The sequence below is a fragment of the Episyrphus balteatus genome, chromosome 3 (assembly GCF_945859705.1).
Source record: "Episyrphus balteatus chromosome 3, idEpiBalt1.1, whole genome shotgun sequence".
In the NCBI taxonomy this organism is placed as follows: Eukaryota; Metazoa; Arthropoda; class Insecta; order Diptera; family Syrphidae; genus Episyrphus; species Episyrphus balteatus.
In genome coordinates this window covers 27,316,658-27,340,346 of record NC_079136.1, presented here as the reverse complement: position 1 = coordinate 27,340,346, position 23,689 = coordinate 27,316,658, and the positions used below count along the sequence as shown (strand labels likewise).

Sequence of the window (23,689 nt, the reverse complement as noted above, 5' to 3'; positions counted from 1 at the left end):
TAGATTTTGATATTTATTAGATTTTTTTAAAAATATTTTCCAATTTATAGAGTCCTGACGAAGAACGTAACCACGTTTGAAACGTTGACAGTGTTTTTAAGTATTCAATAACGACCTAAAGCCCGCTTAGGATTCAATATATTGATTAAAAGGTCACGAAGATAGAAATAATTTTTAAATATACGTTTCTGTTGTTTAGCGCTGATTTGATTTTTAAAAGCTTATTTTTGATAAATTTTGTGTTCTTTTTTGAAGAAATTATGCACAGGCAATGTTTTTATTATATTCTGTTTTTAAAATTCTTCGGCGTAAAGCAAAATTGTTCTAAATCCACTTTTTACCGAAAATGATTTAATGATGCAGTTTTACTAATTTGAATGTGCTCTTTCCGAATTTGAAAACCGTTTTTGACAAAGAATTTCATTCCGCAGATAATATAATTTAATGGGACATAGAACAATAAACAGGGAAGCCTTTTGAAAATGAGCCTGAGCATTGATTGTTTTAAGTCCCATAATATTTTCTTCTAAGTCCACTTTTTATTTTAGGAAAAAACGTACTTGTATAGAAATTGTTCTATGTGCAATTTTGGGTTTTTAGTTTTAAAAAATATTTAAAAATAGTATGCACCTACTAATGAGGTAAGCTTGTATATTTTATTCAGGAGAAAAGAACAAACTTTATAAAAAACATAACTTGAATGGCAAACGAGCAGAAAATTGTCGTTTTAAACCAATTTGAAACTTAAAAATCGTGCCCTGTAAAATTTGCTTTTTGTGACTTAGAACAATTTTGCTCTACGGCGACGAATTGTATGAACATAATACAATTTTAATTTTAAGAAATTGTGTTAAAAGGTTTGTGTTGCGGTTCGGAAAAGGCGCAAATGAGGTTATTCGTGTGACTGTCGTACTTAACTTATTCTATTTTAACCTTTTTTATTGGGGCATCTTTTCCTATCAAAATCCTCTTTTTTGGCCTCTTTTTGAAAATCTACGAAGGTAGCCCTGGGTACCACTTAATGATACAGAAATTAATGATACCTTTTTTAAAAGCCAGAACTTTGCACTTATTACAATCAAGTTATTTCAATTAATAGTTTTCGAAATAATCAATTTTAAAGTCGATATCTGTTGTCGAGTCTGTGGATTTCAATTCCAAATTGACTGATAAAGTAAACTGCATAAATTGATTCCGTATTAAACATTGAAAAACATAATGTTTCTATGTCTTCTAGTTTTTGAGAAAATTGAAAAATAGAAAAACTACTTTTTTATCAGTAACGCAGACAGGCACTAGAGGAAGAGTAGCAAAATATGGGGACCGAGTTTCACCAATGGATTGGAGTTCAGGAATAATGTGGATCTTGCCGGTTAATTTTTTAGTCCATTTTTTTTTTTTACCAATCTACTCTTATTTGTATAGGAAAAAGGGTATTAATTAAAGTGTTAAAAAAAACATAGCAAAAAAGTACGATAACTTACACGCCATGTATTAATATGGTTTTTTTAGAGGGGCTTAATAAAATTATTCTTTACTATAGAAAAATGGTCTTCTTCGTTAAGGCACGAGGCGCAATTTTCTAAAAAAAAATTAGGTACTTAAAATAGCAAAAAAAAAAAAAAACATTATAACAGAACAGCAACACTTACCGTTATGAATGGTCCTTTTTTCAAGAGCCAGAATTGTATGTACACTTTATTCAGATCAGGTTATTTCAATCAATTGTTGAGTACCATTTTATGGAGGAAGTAGAATATGTTTTTTCCTTGACTTTGAAACCACTTCTTTTTTCAAAAAAATTTGAAATTAAGTGAAAAATTGTGGCTTTTGAAAAAAGTATCATACGTAGCTTTAAGTGTTGCTGTTTTTTTAAGTATTTTTTTTTTTATTTATATTTTTTATAAACTGCCCCTCTCTCCTAAACTCCTCAAAAAGTGCTTCTTTTTAACTTCTTAACAAGAATCTGCTACTATTTTTCACCGCCAGAATTATTGTACTATCCCCGGGTCGACTTAAATGTCGCTGATAGAATGTGCCGGAACTTTAGGGAACTAGCTTTAAAATAGATATATGTATAGAACAATATTTTAGTCATTACAAATCAATTAAGTACATTAGAATTTTCTTGAAAAAAAAAAATATTTAATTAATAAAAGTTCATGAAAGAAAATTACATAAATAACATGAAATCAAACATTTGTCTTGTTTCTAAATACAAACCTCATCCACCCACTCCTCGTTTATACACACTCACACACAGAAACAGAATCACACAACAACTGTTGTTTCGCAGAAATTCAGTTTGATTATGATGAAACACATTATATTGCCAAGCTATTCGTTTTGTTGGTTTCACATCTCGGCACTCAATTTAATCAACAAACACAATGTTCACAATGCCACTTCCATCAACACTATGGATCGTTTTCCCTTTTTTTGTTGAAAAAAATCATGACTATTTTCTTCAAATGAGAATTTTAAATATTTATAGTTTGAAGAAACTCAAAAAAGAAAGTCCCGATTTTAAGGGTTTTTCTAAAGGACTGATCTAGTACAATTTTTCTCTAAAACTGGGTACAGAAATTACAAACATATTCGTTCCTAATTTCTGCAAAAAATATAATTACTACGTTAGTTTTTTGGGAAGAAAGAGTAATTTTTTATTACAGGGACTTTAATAATTACTTGCTTTAAAGGACTCATCCAAAAAAAAAATTTCGCTAAAACTTTCATCAAACAGAACCACAGTTAATACAATTTCTTCGTATTGAACCACCCTAATAAGAATACCACTTCAACGTAACCATCACCACCAATCATTCATCCATGCATGCGGTATCTAGTGTGAAAAAGCACATTGGAGCTCTTCTGCTTCTGCCCTATAGCGGCAGTGGCGGCAGAAGTATCTGGGATTCAGTCAAAGGATTTCATAACTCGCCGCCGCCGCCGCCATAGGATGTTAATTTCTGTGAACATGTCGTCTACACTTTGCTCCTCCATTCAGCTTTATAGCTATACCACGTTAGTCCTTCTATCTTCATACATATGTTTGTTTGTATTAATATGAACAGAACATATAAAACGATGTGACGGGTACTGTTTTGTATCCCATCACCTTCATATGGAGAACGAAAACGTAGAGTAGATATGTGTTATAACGCTTTTGTAGGAATCCCGAATATGTACAAACTCCAGCATGCGTCATGGAAGTTCTGCTTAATTTTCCTTCTATTATTCATAATTTTTCTCATATACGTGAGTAAATGTGAATGTGTGTTTTGCGCTCATCTCATCCCGCCTTTGACTGACGACTGTAAAGAGAAATAATTATTATGGCAATAGTGTGGAAATGTTCGCATGACTTGATTATGTTTTCCAACATTTGAAGCAGTTGATATAACCCAGGGCTGAATTTATAATTAATGAGGCCCGTAAGGTTCAAATGAAATAATTTTTCTCCGAACAAATTCAAACAATTAAACAAATAAACAAACAATTAATATAATATTATTCTAAAGCAAACAATGATGAATTTATTCTAGAATATAGGTACGCATAGAGGGTATCTATGAGCCTACTGGTTGTTATTATTTTAAAATAACCATAATACCTACGCAGCAACATAATTCATAATATTATTCATTAAGTTTTTTTTTTTGAAGTATTTTTAATTAATTAAAAAATTTATAAGCTTGTATGAAAAAATTATTTAAATATTTAATCGTAGTTTAAATAAAATATATATTTTATTTAAAAAAGTTTAAGTTTTCAATAATAAATCATTTCTAACGGGTCTGAAGTGGTTTTAATATTTCTTTTACAATTTATGATATTTTAAAAATAAAACCTGTTCAGCCGAATTTTTATTTTTTTTTTTTTTTGGTTTGTATAAAAATGGAACTATTCATATTTTTTACATAAAATAATGCAATTATTATTGTAAGAAAATAAATAAATCCTTCATAGGTAGAAGAAGATTGAAATACTCTTTCTTAAAAAATGGGATAAAACCGTTAGTTGGACAGGTAAAAAAGATTTGAACCATCATTTAGTTTTATCCAAAGTCATATTTTTAAAACCAATTAAAATTTGGAAAAAATTAAGCTATGTATTTAAATAAACCTTTAACAAAATCCTAAAAACTGATATAAATCGAGAACGAACCGAAAACGGAAAATTAAATTTTAAGTTTTAAGTAGAATTAATGGGTTGGGGTCAAAATTCTGCCGGGGTCAAAATTCTTTTGTCAAAATTCTGCTATCAAAATTCTGCTTTACAAAATTCTGCTTTCAAAATTCTGCTTTTCAAATTCTGTTTTTCAAAAATTCTGCAAAAAATTTAAAAATGGTTTGGAAAATGTTAAAAAGCGCTCGCTTTTTAACATTTTCTAGCAAACAACATCGGTTCCAATAAGTTAAACATAGATTTTATTTGAAAGAAAGTCAGTCTATGCATTTAAAAAAATATTTGCGACACTTAAACAAAAAAATTTAGGAAAGTACCAATGTTGAATTACATTAATAGCTGCGTTCCTTTGGAAATATTTATCTACTTTTTAGTACTTAAAACTACTTTGATCTACTTTGCTATACTGAAAAAGTAGTTCAAAGCAGCTTTAAGTACTAAAAAGTAGATAAATATTTTCAAAGGAACGCAGCTAATGAGGTGTATTTTTCTTTAGTCAGCGCATATGCTATAAAACAAAAAACAGAATTGGCAGAATTTTTTTGTTCAAGTATAATACTGGCAGAATTTTGAAAAGCAGAATACAAAAAAAGCAGAATTTTGAAAAACAGAATTTTCGTTAAAAAGCAGAATTTTGAAAAGCAGAATTTTGAAGCCAGAATTTTGACCCGAATGAATTCAGAAAACCATGATTATGGATTGTCCGACTGGATAGCACGCACTTGCTTTTATAGCTCAAAGTACATAAATATTAACTAACATAAATATTAGCTAGCTGTTGGAAACTCATCGATTTGGTTAGATATCAGAAAAAAAGTATGTTCAAAAGAGTATTATTTTTTTTAAATTCCGTCCGTAACTTTTTTTTGAAATTTTTAATACACAAAATCATGTAGAATGATAAGAAATATCTATCAGTTAAATTTAAATAAATTCGGTACAGCCTTCAAAAGAAATATAAGTAAATAACCAAAATGTCAGTTTTAGCAAAAAACGACAGCGCCAGTAACCTAGGGCTGTTTTTATTTTTGATTTAAAAAATAATAGTTTTAGTCCAAAAATATTTATTTTTAGTTTTAAAAATTATTTTGAAAAACACAACTATCTCAAATGAACACCATTAAAATTTTTTCAAAATTGTATTTCTTAGACAATTCTTAATAAATTAGACAAATTTTACAGAGTGGTTATTTAAGCTAATTGTATTGGTCAATGATTGTCTTTTAAAATAAAAAAAAATAAAAACAAAACAATATTTTTGAAGAAAAAAAAATATACTTTTTTTTCGAAAAATCAAAAATTCTTAGTGGTAGTCAAAATTAATGAGTTATAGAGTTTAAAGCGATAATTTAAATGGTCATCTTTAAGGATGAAATTGCAAATACCATCACTAAGCACCAGCGTTCGAAAATAAATGAAACAAAATTCCTCAAAAAATTAAAAAAAGGGCTTGGAAAATGTTAAAAAGCGCGTGCTTTTTAATATTTTCCAAACCCTTTTGAATACAATTTTTTGCAGAATTTTGTAAAACAGAATTATGAAAAGCAGCATTTTGAAAAGCAGCATTTTAAAAAACAGAATTTTTAAAAGCAGAATTCGTGAAAAACTGAATTTTGACACCAACCTTAAGTTGAATTAACAAATTGTTGAGAAATTCTGCAAGAACATGGGAGAGCAAGAAGTAAGTAAATTTGCAAGGTTGATGCACGGAAAGAGTTAGAATTTAACATCTTTGAGGCCGATGTTTTCAAGGACTGCATAAACACCGATTGAACTTATGCTTTGTTTTTAATGAAAAACTAAAGCCATTTGCCAAACACCTCTGAAACTAAATAACATCAGGAACTAAATGTCAAATCCTAATAGTCGATATCTCGCTTAAACAAGATCAAGATCCATAAACAGGGCACTTAGCATTAAGATTGAGAGCCCTCCTTTAAGTTCAATATGATAAATGCACATCCGACCGACCCTGGTAAAACAAATGAACGAAACCGGATTTCTTCCTGATGTGTCGTTCCTCCATCCACTTGTTCAGTTATGTGTTCACTTTGCATCCCCGTAGCGTGACGTTTACGATCCGTGTGTGTGTGTGGGAAGCTGTCAAAAATCCTAACTCGCTAATGTTATCAATGTAATAAATTCATTAGGAGAACAGAGAAAGGCCTTGAATCAACACACACGCAAAGTATCTACATCGTGATGCCGATGACTAATGGTGGGTCTACGACAGACGCAGAGGCAAAAGCAGTAGCAGTTAAGGCTCACGAGAGAAATTCGGTAGATCCGCAATTGAATTGCTGCATGATGGTTGGATCATCGGAGCTTGCCGGAAATCTATAAGGGAACACAGTTCTATCCGGGAGCTTGCAATATACTAGGAGGCTGATGGTGGTTTGGTATTCGTTTCCGTTTGAGTGCGCTACGCCATCGCCCACGCTCATGCCACCACCGCACCGCTGCCGCATCACGACGGTGTATAGCATGGCTTTTGAATGCAAATTCAAATATTTTGTGTGTCATTTTAAATGGCATCTGTTCCGTGTAGCCCGCTCACTTGTGAGACTACTTCCTGTGCCATCATACTGTATGCCAGAGCTCGCTGGATGGTTCATCCTTTCACTTTCCCATTCCCAATTCCAATCTATCTGGCGGATGTGAAATAGGCGTGGAATGTTCCATCTATTAGCTTGGTGCATCATCATGATGTATTACTACCATGCTCTAAATGGGTTGATTCGAATGTGCACACAAGAGATGGAGCTATGGGAGCGCGAGAAAGGAATGATCCAATCCATTGAGAAGATCCCATTGCAGAGATGCAGTTGGCTTTTGGAAGTGCTTACGTTATGCTCTTTGTTGTCGAAATGAATAAATTATTGGTTTAGGAGTGGTTGTGTAGAGCTGTTGATTCCCGAACTGCAGCAGTTGTCATCGTCGTCATCATCATCATCAACATCGTCATAGTAACAGGAGTTTACGATGTCTTGAGAGCGTATGAAATCAACCTTTATTTAGATTATCGCAAGATGAGTGCTCGTTGTGTTATTTGACAAATTAACTTCTGTGCAGATAAATTCGAATAAATAGTTAAGCGGCAAAAATGTCAACAGCGAGTTTCTCATTGAGTGAAGATTTCTGAGACTAAAAAATTAATTTTTGATCATTTTTTTTAGCACCATAATAATTTTTTTGTTTTTAAAATGTATTCTGTGTAATAGCCATAGTCATTATGTGTATATTTGATTAGTTTTATACTGTATTATTATACTGAGAATATACTTTATCAAACTTAAATAGAAATAGTTTTGAAAATAATGTTTATAAAATATTAAAAAATATATTTATTCTTATATAGAATTTCAAACAATATTGTGCTATTGAATTAAATAAACGAATAAAATAATTATTTGCATCTATTAATCCTGAAATTATATCTGAATAATTTAGGCGAATTTTAGCGAATTTCGATCTTTAGAAAAAATTAGTACAAGACCTGTTACCTTGTGTATGTCATTTTAATTGGAAAAATTTAAAATATGTTTTGCTTTGTACCATGATGAATTTTAGATGGTATTAACCAATAAGATTTGTCAATATAAAAAAGTTACACATACACCTTAGTGACCCGCTGACTAAACAATTATTTACACCAGTTCACCTTTGTTCACCATTCAATAAATGGCAAAATTTTACATATGGGATGCTAAGATTCGGAACCATTAATTTAGTATCGCAAGCGAAAATGAGTTTATTTTTAATTTATTTATTTAACACAAAGCTAAATACTAGCTTCAATATTAACAACCATTATTAAAAATGTACATAGGTTTTTTTAATAATAATAATAATAAAATTATAAATTAAACTATTGAATAGAAAATTGATTTAAAATTATGTGAGAATTTAATTGATTGGTCAAACAAGTTGCTATACCTACTTATTGTTGAAAAAATTAAATAAATTAAACATTTTATTTAATGGAGAAAATCGTTCGTAATTAGTATTAGTATAATTTCTAAAGTTTCGTCTAGGAATATAAAAGTTGATGCGAGACAAAAGGTGCAAAGAGTCAATATTTCCGTTAATAAACTTAACAATAAAGGAAAAACATAAAAAAGATCGTCTGTTCTCAAGACAAGGCATGTCAATAAGCTTAAGTCTATTCTTGTAAGGGGGAAGTTCATAAGAATTTACCCAGCCTAAAAAAAATTGCTTTAAATAAAGTTAATACCATTTTTTTAAAAGGCAAAAAAAAACTCTTTAAAATAAAAAAAAAGTACACACCTTACCTATAACAAAAACCTGATAAATAAAATCGATCTGGAAAGCACTAACTTTTGGCTTAGAACAAATTGATTTTGATCAGCTTTTTTCTATAAATACCCCTATGTGCGTCGTTGGCTTTAATCTCTATGGGTTGAAAATTACCGCCGCACAGTGGTTCCCTCATGGAAAAAACCCAAAAAAGTGAAACAATTTTCTCAATTTTTTTGATTTGGTTTTTCGATTAACAATATATTTAAATACAGAATGCAATCAATTTTAATTTTTTGCATAGCCCTGGTCCCGAGTATACTTAGCTCAAACTAGATTCTTTAAGATTTTCGAAATTTCGTTCTTTTTTTCTGCAACTTTTGACGATTTTTTTTTAAAGAATAGAGCTTTAAAAAAAAAAAAAGTATGTAGTGTTGTTAATGGTATATTTGTCCTTAAGTCTACATTAACCGATTGTTGACTTTGCTTTTGAATCAGAAAAACCAGAATATTATATAAAGACACCTCTAGAGCGAGTAGTTTTTACTCTTTGTCAGCCTATAAAAAAAAAGCTCCACGATGCTCCACGTTCATTTTAGTATTAATTTAAAGCTTATGATATACAGGGTGTCCCAAAAGTAATGGATCAAACAAAACATGCTGATAGGCCATCTTTAGGGCTCTCAGAATTTGGTAACTTGTTCATCCCAAATCCTTACGGTTTTCGATTTAATGCAGTTTTTGTGAAATTTCGAAAAATCCCGACTTTGCAACAGTATTTTGCTTTCTCCGCTCATAATTGATTTTTGTTTTCTACAATTCTTTCACTAAAACATTGCCTAATAATAAGAAAAAATTAATTAATCAAAATATATTTCATTTCATACGCCATTTTGCTGCAAATTAATTAACAGTTCCATGTTTTATAAAAACTCAATTTCTTTCTTTTATTTCAGAGCAACACCCTGAAAAAAGTTTGTATGGTATGGCACTGGTTTATTATTTTGAAAACTTGTCGAGTTATTGCAGTTTTCAAAAATGTATAAAAATTTCCAAAGTTGAAATTAGAACGAAAGATATCACAATTTGAATGCAAAAAAACAGACGTTTTCAGAGCAAAATAACAAACAAAAATCGAGGCTTTTGTTCAAAAAGAAATAAACAAACAACAGTCGAGAAAACGTGTTTATTTTTCTTTGTTATTTTTCTCTGAAAAGCCCTGTTTTTTTGCTTTTAAATTGTAATAACTTCAGTTCTAACTTCAACATTGGAAACATTTATACATTTTTGAAAACTGCAAAAACACGACAAATTTTAAAAATAATAAACCAGTGCCACACCATACAAACTTTTTTCAGGGTGTTGCTCTGAAATAAAAGAAAGAAATTGAGTTTTTATAAAACATGGAACTGTTAATTAATTTGCAGCAAAATGGCGTATGAAATGAAAAATATTTTGATTAATAAATTTTTTCTTATTATTAGGCAATGTTTTAGTGAAAGAATTGTAAAAAACAAAAATCAATTATGAGCGGAGGAAGCAAAATACTGTTGCAAAGTCGGGATTTTTCGAAATTTCACAAAAACTGCATTAAATCGAAAACCGTAAGGATTTGGGATGAACAAGTTACCAAATTCTGAGAGCCCTAAAGATGGCCTATCAGCATATTTTGTTTGATCCATTACTTTTGGGACACCCTGTATACTATTTATGGTGTTAAAACAAATGACCCATTTTGACCCATTCTCCCGTAAGAGCTTCTTGAGTGTAGCAATGCGTGTCACTCAAACAGCACTTGAAATCGGTATTATCGTTTCTAATTTAACGGCTTTTTTGATAAAATAAATTTTTTTACATTATGAGAGGTCTATGTAGTCATCACTGATAAGCCAAAAAATAAAGAAAAATCAAAAATTTTCCAAAAAAGGAAAAATATCCAAAAACGATATGATTTTTTTTTTCAAAATTTAACTTTTTTTTTGAAAAATTGTAATTTTCTTTGGTTTATCTAAAATTTAAACGTGTTTAATAATAAAATGTTCAAATAAACTCAAAAGAATTTGATTTTGCTCATAATCACCCATAGTTATAAAACAGCAGCACATTTTCTAAAAACCCACAAAAAGGCCTTTTTTGATAGCTTTTCTAAAATGATCTCAAATGCAAGAAAACATTTTTTTAACAAATTAAACTTAATTTATTTGTAGAGAATTAAATGAAATTTTCAAATGTATCCTTAAATTCTCTTTAAAAAGATCCGTTGTTGAGATATTGATAGTCAAAGTCAAAAGTATGGTTTTTGGTGTGATGACTGATATTGCAGTCTAAATCGTAAATCGTAGAAGTTTGAAACAAAACGAATCTTAAGGCCAAATAGTTATAAAAATAAAAATCATTTTTTCGCTTTTTTTAGAGAAAAGTAAAAACAAAAAAAAATTGGAAAATTTTGGTATTTGAATAATTCCAAAGATTTAGCTATTTTACCATTAGAAATAAAATATTTAGTTTAAAATTAGAGGAATGTAGCTTTCAATGCTTTTTGTTTTGTCATGATACGATCATTTTTATACTATATCTATCGAAAATCACTAAAAAAATCACAATTTTTTTTTTTGTTCCCTTAATTTTTTGGGCTAGTTTAGTAAGTATAAATTTAAGGTGCTATAATACTTATGAAACTTTTTAATTTTTTGCTTCCTGAAAAACCTTCTCTGTATTCAGTTTTAATTTGCCTTAAAGTGTAAGAGACATTTACATTTTTAAGAAAAAAAAGAACAAAAAAAGGAAATAAAAAGAATAAATATATTAATCAATACAACTTTAAAAAAAAATGAGTAATTTTAAAGCACGACACACAATTTTTTAACCACGATGAGAACTCGTTTCATTTAATTTATATACCAAATTTCAATCAAATCAGTCCACCCGTTCGGTTTTTATAGGTTTTTTCCACTTACTCTATAGAAGGGAACCACTGTGCGCCGTTGCCCCATTGTTTTTTTTTTTTTTAATTTATTCCATCAAATTCTTACCACCCAAACCAAACTAAGTTTGCAGCATTTAATTCTTATTGTTACCGTGCTGTTCATGTTCCTCTTAACAAAAACAATTTCATCAAAGAAGTGGACACTATTCATAGAATAGCTACAATAAATGGTTATAGCATACAAATTGTCAATTCTTTATTGAAAAAACATATGAGAAAAAAGGAGTTGAGTGACTTAACAACTTTAGTATCTAATAAAGAAAAAGCTATCACTTACATGGGTGGTACGTTTGTAGAAGGGTTGACATATTCTTTGATGAAAGTGCTTAATAATTATTCAATTAAATTATCACCGAACAGTACTGGTAATAAAGTAAAAACTTTGATTGGCACTGTAAAAGACAAGACTGACACTCTTGACAAATCTGGAATTTATTCCGTTATTTGTCAAGATTGTAATGAAGTTTACATTGGTCAAACGAGAAGAACGGCTAAAATAAGATGGTCAGAACATTACAAATCTATCCACTCAACACCAGCTGATCACATGATTAGCAATAATCATAACCTAGCAGGTTTTCGGTTATTAAAACAAATAAATAACCCAAAATTATTAAATGCATACGAAGAAATATATATTCATCGTACAAATAATATGAATAAAAACAAATTATTTGAAAGATCTTCCTTACATGCATTTTTGAAACCCTTTACAACTAAAGACATATTTGAGACAAAATTCTAAAACGCATTTATTCATTTATCTTATTTTGTATTAAAACCAAATTAAAATTCATACATTCTTATTTGATATTTTTTAAAAATTACTTTAATTTTTTAAATTTAAGAGATTTGATAAATTGATTTTTATGTAAATTTAAATTTAAAATACCTATTTAAAATATTTATTATTTGCTTGAACCTGAAGATGGGAAGAATTCCCGAAAACGTTTGTTAAATACAGTACCTTGCCATATTATTAGGCCCAAGCAAAAAAACTACAAATTTTCATGTTGCTCAGTTTTTAAAGTTTTTGTCGAAATATCTTAATTTTTTTTTTTGTCTCATTTACTTACACTTATCACGTAGATACGGATTGACTTAAAAAAAGTTGGAATAACATACTGTGAAGGTCTGCTCGTCTGGTCTTCTACGAAAAAATAAACTACCAAAAATCTAAGAACCTTACGTAATAACCAGACGATCAGAGCTTCACTATTTATGCAAGATGGGGCTTTTGGCATAAAGTTAAGAATGTCACGTTATTCCTCGATACAAAAATTAAAGTATTGGACCCGTCTGGAAATATTCCGGTCATGAATTCCATAGAAAACCTCTTTTGGAGCTTATTCCCTTTTGCACGTCATTTTTTATCAACATTTTTGAATTCTTTAAATTTTTTTAAGTCAATCCGTATCTACATGATAAGAGTAAGTAAATGAGACAACAAAAAATTCAGGATATTTCGACAAAAACTTTAAAAATTCAGCAACATGAAGCAAAAAATTGTATTTTTTTCGCTTGGGCCTAATAATATGGCAAGGTACTGTAAACAACATATAATATATGAGTATAAGAAAATAATTCTTTATCTTTTATTTAATAAAAAAAATATAAAAAGAATATCAATTTTAATGATTTGAAACATAAAGATTTGATTAAAAGCAATAATTTGCAGCCCTTAAATTGAATAGAGACTTGTTGTAAGAACTAATTTAACAAAAAACTTTAAATAAAATTAAAATTACACTGTTAAAAATTTTGGTGTACATTCTACGAAAATTTGGGTTACATTTGAGGCAACACCATAATTTTTTAAATGTTTAATTTGAATATATTAAATTTTTAAGTCTAATGCAAAATTTATTTAAATTTAAGACAGGGGTGGAATCGGCTAAAGTGATTGTTGACAGTCATATTTGTGAAAATCAAATTTGATCAAATAAAATTTTCCGTCTGCGTAAGATGATCAAAAAAAGTTTTTAAAACGCTGGCATCACTTTGAATGATAAGTAGCATTGCCATTTTACACAAAAATGTTTAAAATTTGCATTCGAAATCCAAACACTTGTTATGTCAAAAAGAATACATTTTGAAAGATAAATATAGAACCTATAATGTCAAATTGCATATAAAAAAAATTGCAGTTGAGGTGCCTCACTTTTTTCTCGTATTGCATTTTATTTTTTTCGTGTGTTTCGCTGTAAATTTTGTTTATTTTCGTTTTGCCGGCAAAAGTTTTTTGTTTATAAGTTTAGTGCAACTGAATAAAATGATGTAAGTAAACATTTTTGTGAAAACCAATAAAATAAAATAAATTTTTAGTATAATTACAAAATTATAATAATTGTCATTAATAGGACACACGCAAACAAAACACAAATGAAATTGATGACGGAGTTCATGGAGGAGAATCCGGATTTGGCCAAATCCTTTTCTGCTTCTAACATAAATTCGCGGGAAACCCAAAGAATGCTATGGGAAAGGCTCACGTTGAAATTAAACGTAAATGGGCCACCCACGAAAACCAAAGCAGAGTGGAAAAGGGTAAGAAAGTGTGGGTGTTAATAAAGAATTTGCCTTCATCCTTTGTTATTTCAGATTTGGACAACTAGGAAATATAGCGCAAAAAAAAAACTTATTGAAAATAAAAAGTCTATTGCGAAGACAGGTGGAGGTCCATATACAGAACTGCCTTTAGATAGCAATGAGGAAGCTATTATACAAGTTTGTGGAATCGAAGCAGCCGTAGCCGGAATCGGTGGGGTTTCAAGCTTCGGCTGTGATGAGCAAAGTATGTTTGTACTTTTCATTTTTGCATATAAGTACCTACTATAAAATAAATTTTTTTTTTGTTCCTAGTTTTAGAGACAGAAATAACTGACCTCATTGGGGACTCAACACCATCGGAGCAAATTCCCGATTCCGCTCCCGCCCCCTCCTCGGTGAGCACAAAAAATCGACAAAAACAAACCCCTAAAGAGGAAGAGGGTATTATTCTTGCAAGAAGACAAGTTGAGTTGCAAGAAAAATTTGTTTCCGTGCAGGAAGATATTGGCAAATCCCTGAAGGAAGTCACAGTGGCAATCAAAGATATGAAGGACTGTGTTGCACTTTTGTGCCAAGAAAAAGAAAAGGAACGGCAATCGGCCAATGCCTTAAAAAAAGAAGAGCTCCAACTAAAAAGGATGGAGATCGAATTAGCAAAGGCGGCCACAGATCTTCAAATGCTAGAGCTCAGAAAATGAGAACATCAAATATTATCAACAAACTGCCTTACAATCAACTAAGTGCTGTGCTTAAAGTTTAAGTTTTTTTTTTATGAAGTTTTTGTTTTTTTTTTACTTAAGAAATGTTTACTTATTTATTTTTTTTCAGTGAAATAGTTTTAGTTTTGTTTTTTTTTTTTTTAATTTAAGTTTTTTTTAAGTCATTATTGGAGGAAATATTGAAAAAATAAAGATTTTTATTACAAAATTTTGGTTTAATGCCTTGTACGGTTAGCCCAAAGATCATCTCTTATTCTGTTGCGAATTCGTATTCCATCATTGCTGCTATTTTCAGGTTGGCGATTGTTTAAACTATCGGATGAAGAAACTCTTCTTACTTCGTCTGGTAGTGGTACCCTTTGCTCACAACAAATATTGTGTAAAGCTGCACAAACGTTAACAATTGTAGCCGATCGTTTAGGGGAGTACCTCAACTTTCTTTCTTCTAAAATGCACCTCCATCGAGCTGTAAGAAGAAAAAAAATAAATAGGAAGTGTTTTTAAATAAGTAGACATTATAGGTACTCTTCATTACACCAATACATCGTTCAACAGTGCTCCTAGCCTGAGAGTGTACGTGGTTGAACCATGCTTCTGGCGAATTTTCGGCTGCACTTCGGTAGGGTGTTAATAAAAACGGTTCCAGTGGATAGCCGCTGTCACCTAAGAAAAAATGTATCAGACAAGTAACGCACAGAAATATTATGAAGTCCTACCGAGAAGCCATGTCGAGGAACTACCAGCGCAATAGTCGGTATTCATCTTTTCCCTCTGAGCACTCTGCCTCCAGACAAAGCTGTCATGGGCACTTCCACCGTATTTGGAGTTAATAGCTAAAATTTTCGTGTTTTCGTCACAGATCTGTAAAGAAAAGACTTAGGGTTGAAAAAGTATCTATAAACAACTGGCGAAAACAATAATTTTCTTACAATCATAGCATTTATGCTATGCCTCCCCTTTCTGTTGAAAAAGATATGCTCATTTTCAGATGGGCGGAGTAACATTATATGTGAACCATCTATGCACCCGATTACTACAAAACGAAACAAATTTATTATTTATTTAAGATAAGAATGAAAAAAAAAATACCTCCTGGTATGCGATATTTCTCATAGAAGTATCTTTTTGTACCTTCCATTGCTGTTGGTGAAAATTTTATTTTTGATGGACACAATTTTGTTTCCATTTTTCTTAAAGTTGATGTTATCACTTCACACACAGTGCTTTGCCCCATTGGCGCTGACCAGTCTGCACCAACTTGCCGTTGATAAGCACCACCACCAAGAAAATTTAATGTCGCTGCCAATTGGAGAATAGGAGGAATATGGGTGGAACGAACTCCAACTGGCAGTTCCAGAAGGTCAAGAATGGAAAGAAACGTTTCTTTTGTAACTCGAAAGTTTTTTAAGAACCTATATGATTTTTAAACGGAAGTTATTACTAAATGAGAATTAAAAGTTATGTGTTATGTGTCTACTTACTTTGAGTTTGGTAATTCCAATATATTTAGTTTATTTCTTAAATTTATCCTCAAGAGTCGGACGTTGCGGTTATAATTATAATTTAAATTTTCATTTTCTTCATTTTCTCTCCGTAAAAACAGTTCCACAGGCACAAAAAAATTCATTTTTCTAGACAATCAAAGAAAACATGAAACGCTTTTACATGAAAATGACAACAAAATAGCTGTCACACGAAAAAGTCAAAAAAATTTGACTATCAAATTTGACAATCACCTTACGCAGACCAATCTTTTGTAAAATGACTGTCAACAATCAAAAATCACCTTAGCCGATTCCACCCCAGGATTTTTTCCTGAATTTAAAGATTTAGTTTATTATAATGATATTTATTTCATTTTCTTTTTTATTTTTTCTTATTATTTTAAGTATTTTCTCTCTTACTTCTTCAAAATGAAACAAAACATTTCTGAGAGTGATTATACTCATCATCTCTTTTATTTATTTTTTTTTTTTTCACAAACAATGTGAAGTGAAATCTTATTGCCGTTCAAATTTTGTCAGTCATTAATACATTTTACTTCGAAAAAACACAAAGCGCCTTAAAAATGGAGCAAATTCAGATTTTTTATTTTTTATCAGAAAAAAGATTACCTACCAAATGCATATTTCTGAACCAAAATTGTTTTATATACATAGGTTCTTTTTCAATTAACGATAACCCTAAATCCAGGCACAAAAAAAATTCTTTTCTTTTTAAAATGGCTTCCATTTTCGTTTACGTTTTAAATACATTTTGAAAAAATTTGATTTTCTTGTATTATAAAAAAAAAATAAGACGCGTATTTAATTTCAATTCTTAGCCAGATAAAGTTATAATTTAGGTGCAAAAGAATTAGTTTTTAATTCAAATTTTTCTTATATTTCAATACTTTTCATTGTATTTTAATGTTTTGTATTTAAAAATAATACATTTCAATTTTTTGCATTTAAAATTAACAAAATAAATTATTAAAAAACTGTGTAATAAAATCGCGATATTAAAAACTAATAATAATTTTTGTTTTAAAAAATGCCTTATTTTAAAGGTTGTATTAAAAACTACGACAGAATTTTTAACCGTGTATGTGAACAAAAACATTTTATTTATTTATTTTTTTTTTTTTTCAATAATTTTGTTCCAAAATGGAATTAGTGGACAATAATTGAGCACCTTGTAGCTCGATTTTTTGAATATAGGCGAATTCAAACTTTAAAAAATCGCAAGTTTGTATCTAACTTGATTTTTTCATGTTTTTACAATCAAGTTTTTGGTTAAATAAGAAATATTAGTAATTACTGCTAATATTACCGACTTCCAAAAAGGAGGAGGTATTCAATTCGTCTATATTTTTTTGTGTTTTTTACCTCATAACTTTGGACGGAGTGAACCAATTTCCATAATTCTTTTTGTATTGAAAAGCTGGTGGCTGCAATGTGGTCCCATTTCAGTTATGGCCATAGGAACTATTAGAAAAACCATTAAACCCTGTTTTGATAAATGGAAGTCGGTTTTGTTTTTTTGATAAAAATGATTATTTCAATTTTAATCCTGAATTTAAAAAAATGGAGTGTCTTTCCTTTTGATGGAAGGACCTCAATTATCCATCCTTTAAGCGGTAGCAGCAAATTTCTGAAAATGGATGTTAATGTAAAAAAAAACAATAATGTTTGAATTTAGGCTTCAAACTTCAAAGGGATTTTAATATGTCAATAAAAAATAGTTTAATTGAAAGATTTACTTGCTACCTAAAGCAAATGAATACTAACTAATTGATATGTAGAGTATCCTAAGAAAATAAGAAAACTAGGCCTACTCTAAAATACGATTATCCTCCTTTTTTGAAGTTTATTAAATTTAAATTAAAAAAATTGGGACATAATCAGTTGTCGAGAGAAAGTATTCTCGGTGAAACACGTATTTCGATCGTTGAACCTTTTCAGTTTAAATTATCCCCAAAGAGAGTATTTTTCTTTCATTTCATTCGTTTTACAGGAATGAAGAAAAAAAACTTCAACCCCATTATTTTTTTTTTTTTTTTTTGAAAAGAAAACACACGACCTTTTAACTTTTTGAAGAAGCAAACTCTTGTTGAAAAATTCAATCTCACCATTCCCTTTACTACTGGCCATTGGCAAAATGCAATGCATAGTAGTTCCCTCTTTCAGGGGGAATTTGTGAAATTTTAAGTCCGTTCATCTCTACCCTATGGTTAACATATTTCTGAATTTTATGTTTAAGAGGAAAAAAAACTCTCCCTCACCCTCGATTTTAAAATAAAATAAAAAAAAAATAAAGCAAAAAAAAAACTCTTACACTGGCTTTATGCACAAAGTTACTTCATTCCGTTTGAAATTCGGAATTTATTTTGCCAAAGGACATCAAAGGGATACCAAATTAAAAGATTTTGATAATTCATAGTGCCAAACCCAGAAGGAATCCCTCCTCCTCTTAGTCTCTCGTTATGAAATGATTCTTCTTTCTTTTTATTCAAAGTGCACTGCACGAAAATACTTCCAACCATAGTTTTGTTTTTTTTTTTTGCTTTGGAAATAAAATGTTAACGCCCTTCATGTTGCACCCTCTTCTTTTTGGTTATCTTGGTAGTTGAATCAAAAGGGATGGCAGCAAAAGAAGGTAACCACTAAAAAACTTTTTTAAATGCAATGTTTTTTTTTCTGGTCTTCAAATGCGTAGGTACCGCGGGCAATAGTTCATCTTAAACAGTTTGACTTTCCTGAGAGCTTTATTGATAAAGAGATAAGAATATGGTTCAAGAAGATAAGTAGCAGAGACATTATCAAGGTGAGAAATAATACAAAAGTACGTACCTACATAAATTTGAAGAATTTTTCAAGATGAAATTCGCCATGAAAATTTGCAAATAAATTATAAGAAATAAAAAAGCAATAAAATAAAGTTATCAAGAAAGTTTTTAGTCTATACCAAACGATTCCGTTTCCATGTTAACTTAAGTGAAGCATTATTTTAAATAAAATTTAAAAAATAAATAAAAATTGTTGGTATCGTTTTTTAAATAAAAATATTTTTTTTATTCAAAACACGAAACACATCATTTTTCATGAAAAAAGCAAAAAAAAATCTTTTTTTTCTAACACCATTAAATAATTTATTTTTTTTAAAATGACCTATAAAAATATTATATCATCTGAAAGCTTATTATTTCACCTTTTATATAACGCTTTAATCATATTTCTACGATGCCTACAAAAAAAGTAAGAATTTCTTAAAGCCAACCATGTCGAAATTCCAAACTCAGATTACGGTACTTCCCACACTGGTGGTTGTTTATGGGGCAACAGATCTCCACTGGTGTTTTGAGGTTTTTCGCAAGTTTCTTAATTTAACATTGTGTAGCTTGTAGTAAATGTGCCCCTATGTGTGATATACCAAATGAAAGGCAATATTATCAGGATGCTCAATAAAGTTAAATCAAATTTGTATGTGCTCTAAATCAAAAGATATAACGTGTTTAGAAAAAGAATATATTTTTACCGTTATCTCAGGATTTTAAATATGAAATTCATTGAAATTTTGTACAAATATAGTTTATTTTATTATCTATCAACACTGTAATTTTATGTATCTACCCGAGTCGAACTTTATGTACGAATTTAGTACCCAAAGTACTTTATAGATATATCTATATATCTATATATATCTATATCTTATAGATATATCTATTAAAACAAAAAAGTTATAATCAATTGATTTTTCATGTCGCTTTTTCGTTTCATCTTGTTTCAAATCACTACGATACTAAAGAAGTTTTCACTTCAAAAAGGCTCATGGTTCATTCGTGTATTTCTACACTAAGATTTCAAAGTATGTACCTAAGTGAACAGCTGCACAATGAAGAGACGATACAGTAAAAATTCAGGCTTGATACATTCCTGCTCTATATATTGAACAGTCCTGGTTTTTGGTTTTTATGAGTTCACTTTATCAAGCGTCTACTGTAGAAGAAATATTTTTTGGACTTTCAAGACGAAAAATTGTCAAAGAAAAGAAAAATTTGTAACAGGCTGATTTTTGGTATACAGTTTTTAGACAAAAATTATGTTTTACAAAATTGTAGCTGTGGTTATTTAAAAAAAATTGTCATTTAAAGTTTTTTTTTTGTACCACTTACCGTTTAGAAATTAAAACATTTCAAACTATTCCATGTAATTTAATTAAAACAACAAATATAAAAATATCAAAAAAAAACATAAATAAAAGGCATGTTCACACTAGGCAGTTTTGATAAAAATAAAAATGATTTTTTTTTACGTCGGTATAAAAAAATATTAAAGATAGGACATGAGTTGGAAAATAAATAAACATGAGGAAAAAAGAATATGCAAATCTGTTTCTTAACAAGAATTTCAGGAACGATTAAAAGAATGATAAACTTTTTTGCACAATTTTTGAAGGTACCTTACCTACATATACTTTTTTTTACGGCGTAGGGGTATGAAAATTTACTTATTGAAAAGAAATGTCGAAGGTATTTTCAAGTCGAACCATCTAGTGCTCCTAATTCTTTGCCGCCGGGTACAAAGGGGTTAAGTCATAATTGATAGTTTGTCTGAAAATGTGAAGTTGAGCTAATCGATGAACTTTTGAGCATTGATCCTCTTGTTTTTATAGAAAAGAGTTGTTCTAAATTTATGTTTTTGATACCAAATAAAAGAGAAAAAAGAGGTTATTCTTATTTTATCGAAACCCGGAAAGTGCAATTTTGTGACTTAACCCCTTTGTACCCGGCGGCAAAGAATTGTGAACCAGTTTTGCTATGGTATGAACCTAAAGTAAATTTCTACGAGTGAGAAGCGAAGTATAACTTCAATCGCGTGTATACAAGTGTACAAACACTCTTTTTTTCTTAAAAAAAAAATCTATTTTTCCTAGGCTATTGCCATAGAACCATTTCTTGACAACTGACTTAAACAAATGTAAAATGTAACAAATGTAAAAATTAAGAAAACGATTTTTTTTTTTTGAAAAATCAAATTTTTTGAAAACGGGTTACCTCATGAATTTTTTCGAAATTTCGTTTTTATGTGTTGAAAAATATGCCGAAATATTATCTGGCCTTTGTAAGTCATTGTGTACAAATTACATTAAATGTTACTCTGTTGGGTTTCAAAAATGTGGAAAAAGAAATACACCTCATAACCGATTAAAAACTAAAGGGTGTTCCCGCATGAATTGCGTAAAAAAATTCAATATTAATCTGGTTTTTTATCATTTGTATCTCTATTAACCATTTTTCGAACTCCACATTAATACCAAATAAATATTTTCGATATATGTAAGTGATCATACCGTTGATAAAGAAATAAATTGAAATTTTATTTTATAATTATTTTTATTGAAACACCCTTTATATTCTCAGAAAAAAAAATAGATACTTCAATGTTCGAAATCGAATTGTTCTTCACCCATCCCACCTTCTAAATAATAAAAAAAAAAACCTTACACAATCTCACCATTGAGAAAAGTGATGGCACTTAACTTTTTACTACACACACTCCACCGTTAAAAGGCTTTAGTTGACTTTTCCATTGGGAAATTTTACGTCAAAACTAGGATAACATTTCCATGCACAGTAAAAGAGTATTGCAAAGTGAATTTTATTATTACATCTGAGGGTTAAAATATTTGAAAAGATAAGAACCCAAGGAATATGAGCAACCAGATGGGGCGAATCGAACCGACATACACCCCATGCCTATACCAACTATAAGATGCGTTTCCTTTATACCCTTGGTCTTTGTTTAACGTAGTCTGCTTGTTGCAAATAGAGTTTCAGCTGAAAGCAGCATCAGCAGCGTCACTCTTCAGGAAGTTCACAAATAGATGGATGGAATGTAATCATCTGCAGTCTGTGTTTGTCGGAAGTTATGAATTTGCTGGTTTTTTTTTTCGAATCCTTTTTTCAGTTTGTGTTCAAGTCCCTTGTGTACCCTCTAGTCTTTAAGTCAACACAACTTGCACGTAAGTTCCTTTATATGCGTGCATGTATAATGTTTGCAAGAAGTATCAACTCAGATGTATTCAATAGAACAAGGGTGACTTCTTATTAGAAGTAAAACAAAAAAAGCAAACAAAGTCATTTCCTAGAGAAAAAAGGGAATATTTTTCAATTTTACAAAATTTTATTCCAAATTGGTTAAATTTAAAAATTACTTTTAAAAAGTTTTAAAATTTTATTAAAACTCAAGGACTATCAAACGAGCTTCATCATACCTACGAGTACTCCTTCCTACTTGCATAAGTCTTGAACTTAGCAATGAAGAGTAGAAGATTGAAGAAGAAATAAGGGAGAATTATATAAGCTGGCTGGCAGAGAGAGAGAATTGGATATGTTTTTTTTTATGTTTTGCCTCATTTGATCCAAGGGCTATGCGCCAAAGAGTATAAAGCTACCTTAACGAAATTGAGGATATAAAAGCAATAAAAGTGCTTACTACAGGGACATTCACCTAATTGAAAATGCATTTCACGAAACATAAAATGCTCATAAAAAAAAAGAATGAGAGACTCTATAAAAAATGTTGAACTCAAATTCAAAAAGGCGAGGCGATGTACAGGTAGGTAAAGGTACTCGTGTTGTAGAATCGAAAAAGTTGAGGGTCGCTGATAGTATTAGCAGCGTCCATGGAAAACAAAAAACAAAATGAAAATAAACAAGATTCGCTGATGGAAGTCTATAAAATTACGAAAAAAAAGTGTAAAAAAAACCTCATCTTTAGGAATAATCTGCTACTCCTAACGCGTTTCTACCGGGAAGTACTCTAAATAGTAGAGTGAGGTGTACTTGGGTGTTGTTTTTATAACATTTATGTAATTTGCATAGGCAAGTTTGTTTTTTTGGGAAGGAAGCCATGTTAACATGAGCATCGTGATAAAACTTTTATGTTTAATGTTGTCCTAAAGTTGACTTTCATAAAATGGAAAAATAAAAAAAGCAAATGTTAAACATTTAAAAGGGAACTTGGTATTAAAAAAAAAAAAAAACTAAATTAAAACCTTAGATACAAGAAATAAATAATACAATGTCTTGAATGGGAGTCTTCAAGAATTGCATTTTTACGAGGGGTCTCTGAAGTTTATGTTGTCTTAATTAGAAAACAAAATACCTATATATTGAAAGCAGAGTTGTAAAAAAGCATTTTTTTTCCATTACAAATTTTTTAAAAAAATATTAGTTGCAAATAAAAAATGTTTGCATTAAAAAAAAATATTTATATTGCAACTGAAAAAAAATTGCATTAAAAAAAAAGAATTGCAACTGAAAAATATTTGCATTAATAGAAAATATTTATTGCAACTAAAAAAAAAAATTGCATAAAAAAAATGTTATTGTAGGTAACTGAAAATATTTGCATTGAAAAAAAAATGTGTGCATTAGATATTTTTTTTAAATATTCGTGGAGTTTCTTACAATTTTGGCTATTTGACCATACATTAGCAAAATGTC

General features: G+C 29.8%; 2 protein-coding genes across 2 annotated transcripts; one reads left to right on the top strand and one right to left on the bottom strand.

The window, feature by feature from the left end:
• The first annotated feature begins 13,326 nt into the window (after window positions 1–13,326).
• LOC129914619 (uncharacterized) lies at window positions 13,327–14,777 on the top strand. The gene is made up of 4 exons (XM_055993953.1): window positions 13,327–13,708; window positions 13,792–13,978; window positions 14,033–14,225; window positions 14,294–14,777. The coding sequence occupies exons 1-4, from the start codon at window positions 13,704–13,706 to the stop codon at window positions 14,677–14,679; spliced, it is 771 nt and encodes a 256-aa protein (XP_055849928.1). The 5' UTR covers window positions 13,327–13,703; the 3' UTR covers window positions 14,680–14,777.
• On the bottom strand, window positions 14,706–16,505 carry LOC129914618 (putative nuclease HARBI1). Its single transcript, XM_055993952.1, has 6 exons — window positions 16,182–16,505; window positions 15,790–16,112; window positions 15,630–15,733; window positions 15,417–15,561; window positions 15,226–15,363; window positions 14,706–15,166 (listed from the first exon to the last, which is right to left on the bottom strand). Exons 1-6 carry the CDS (start codon window positions 16,325–16,327, stop codon window positions 14,916–14,918), a joined length of 1,107 nt encoding a protein of 368 aa, XP_055849927.1. The 5' UTR covers window positions 16,328–16,505; the 3' UTR covers window positions 14,706–14,915.
• Between the last annotated feature and the right edge of the window lie 7,184 nt (window positions 16,506–23,689).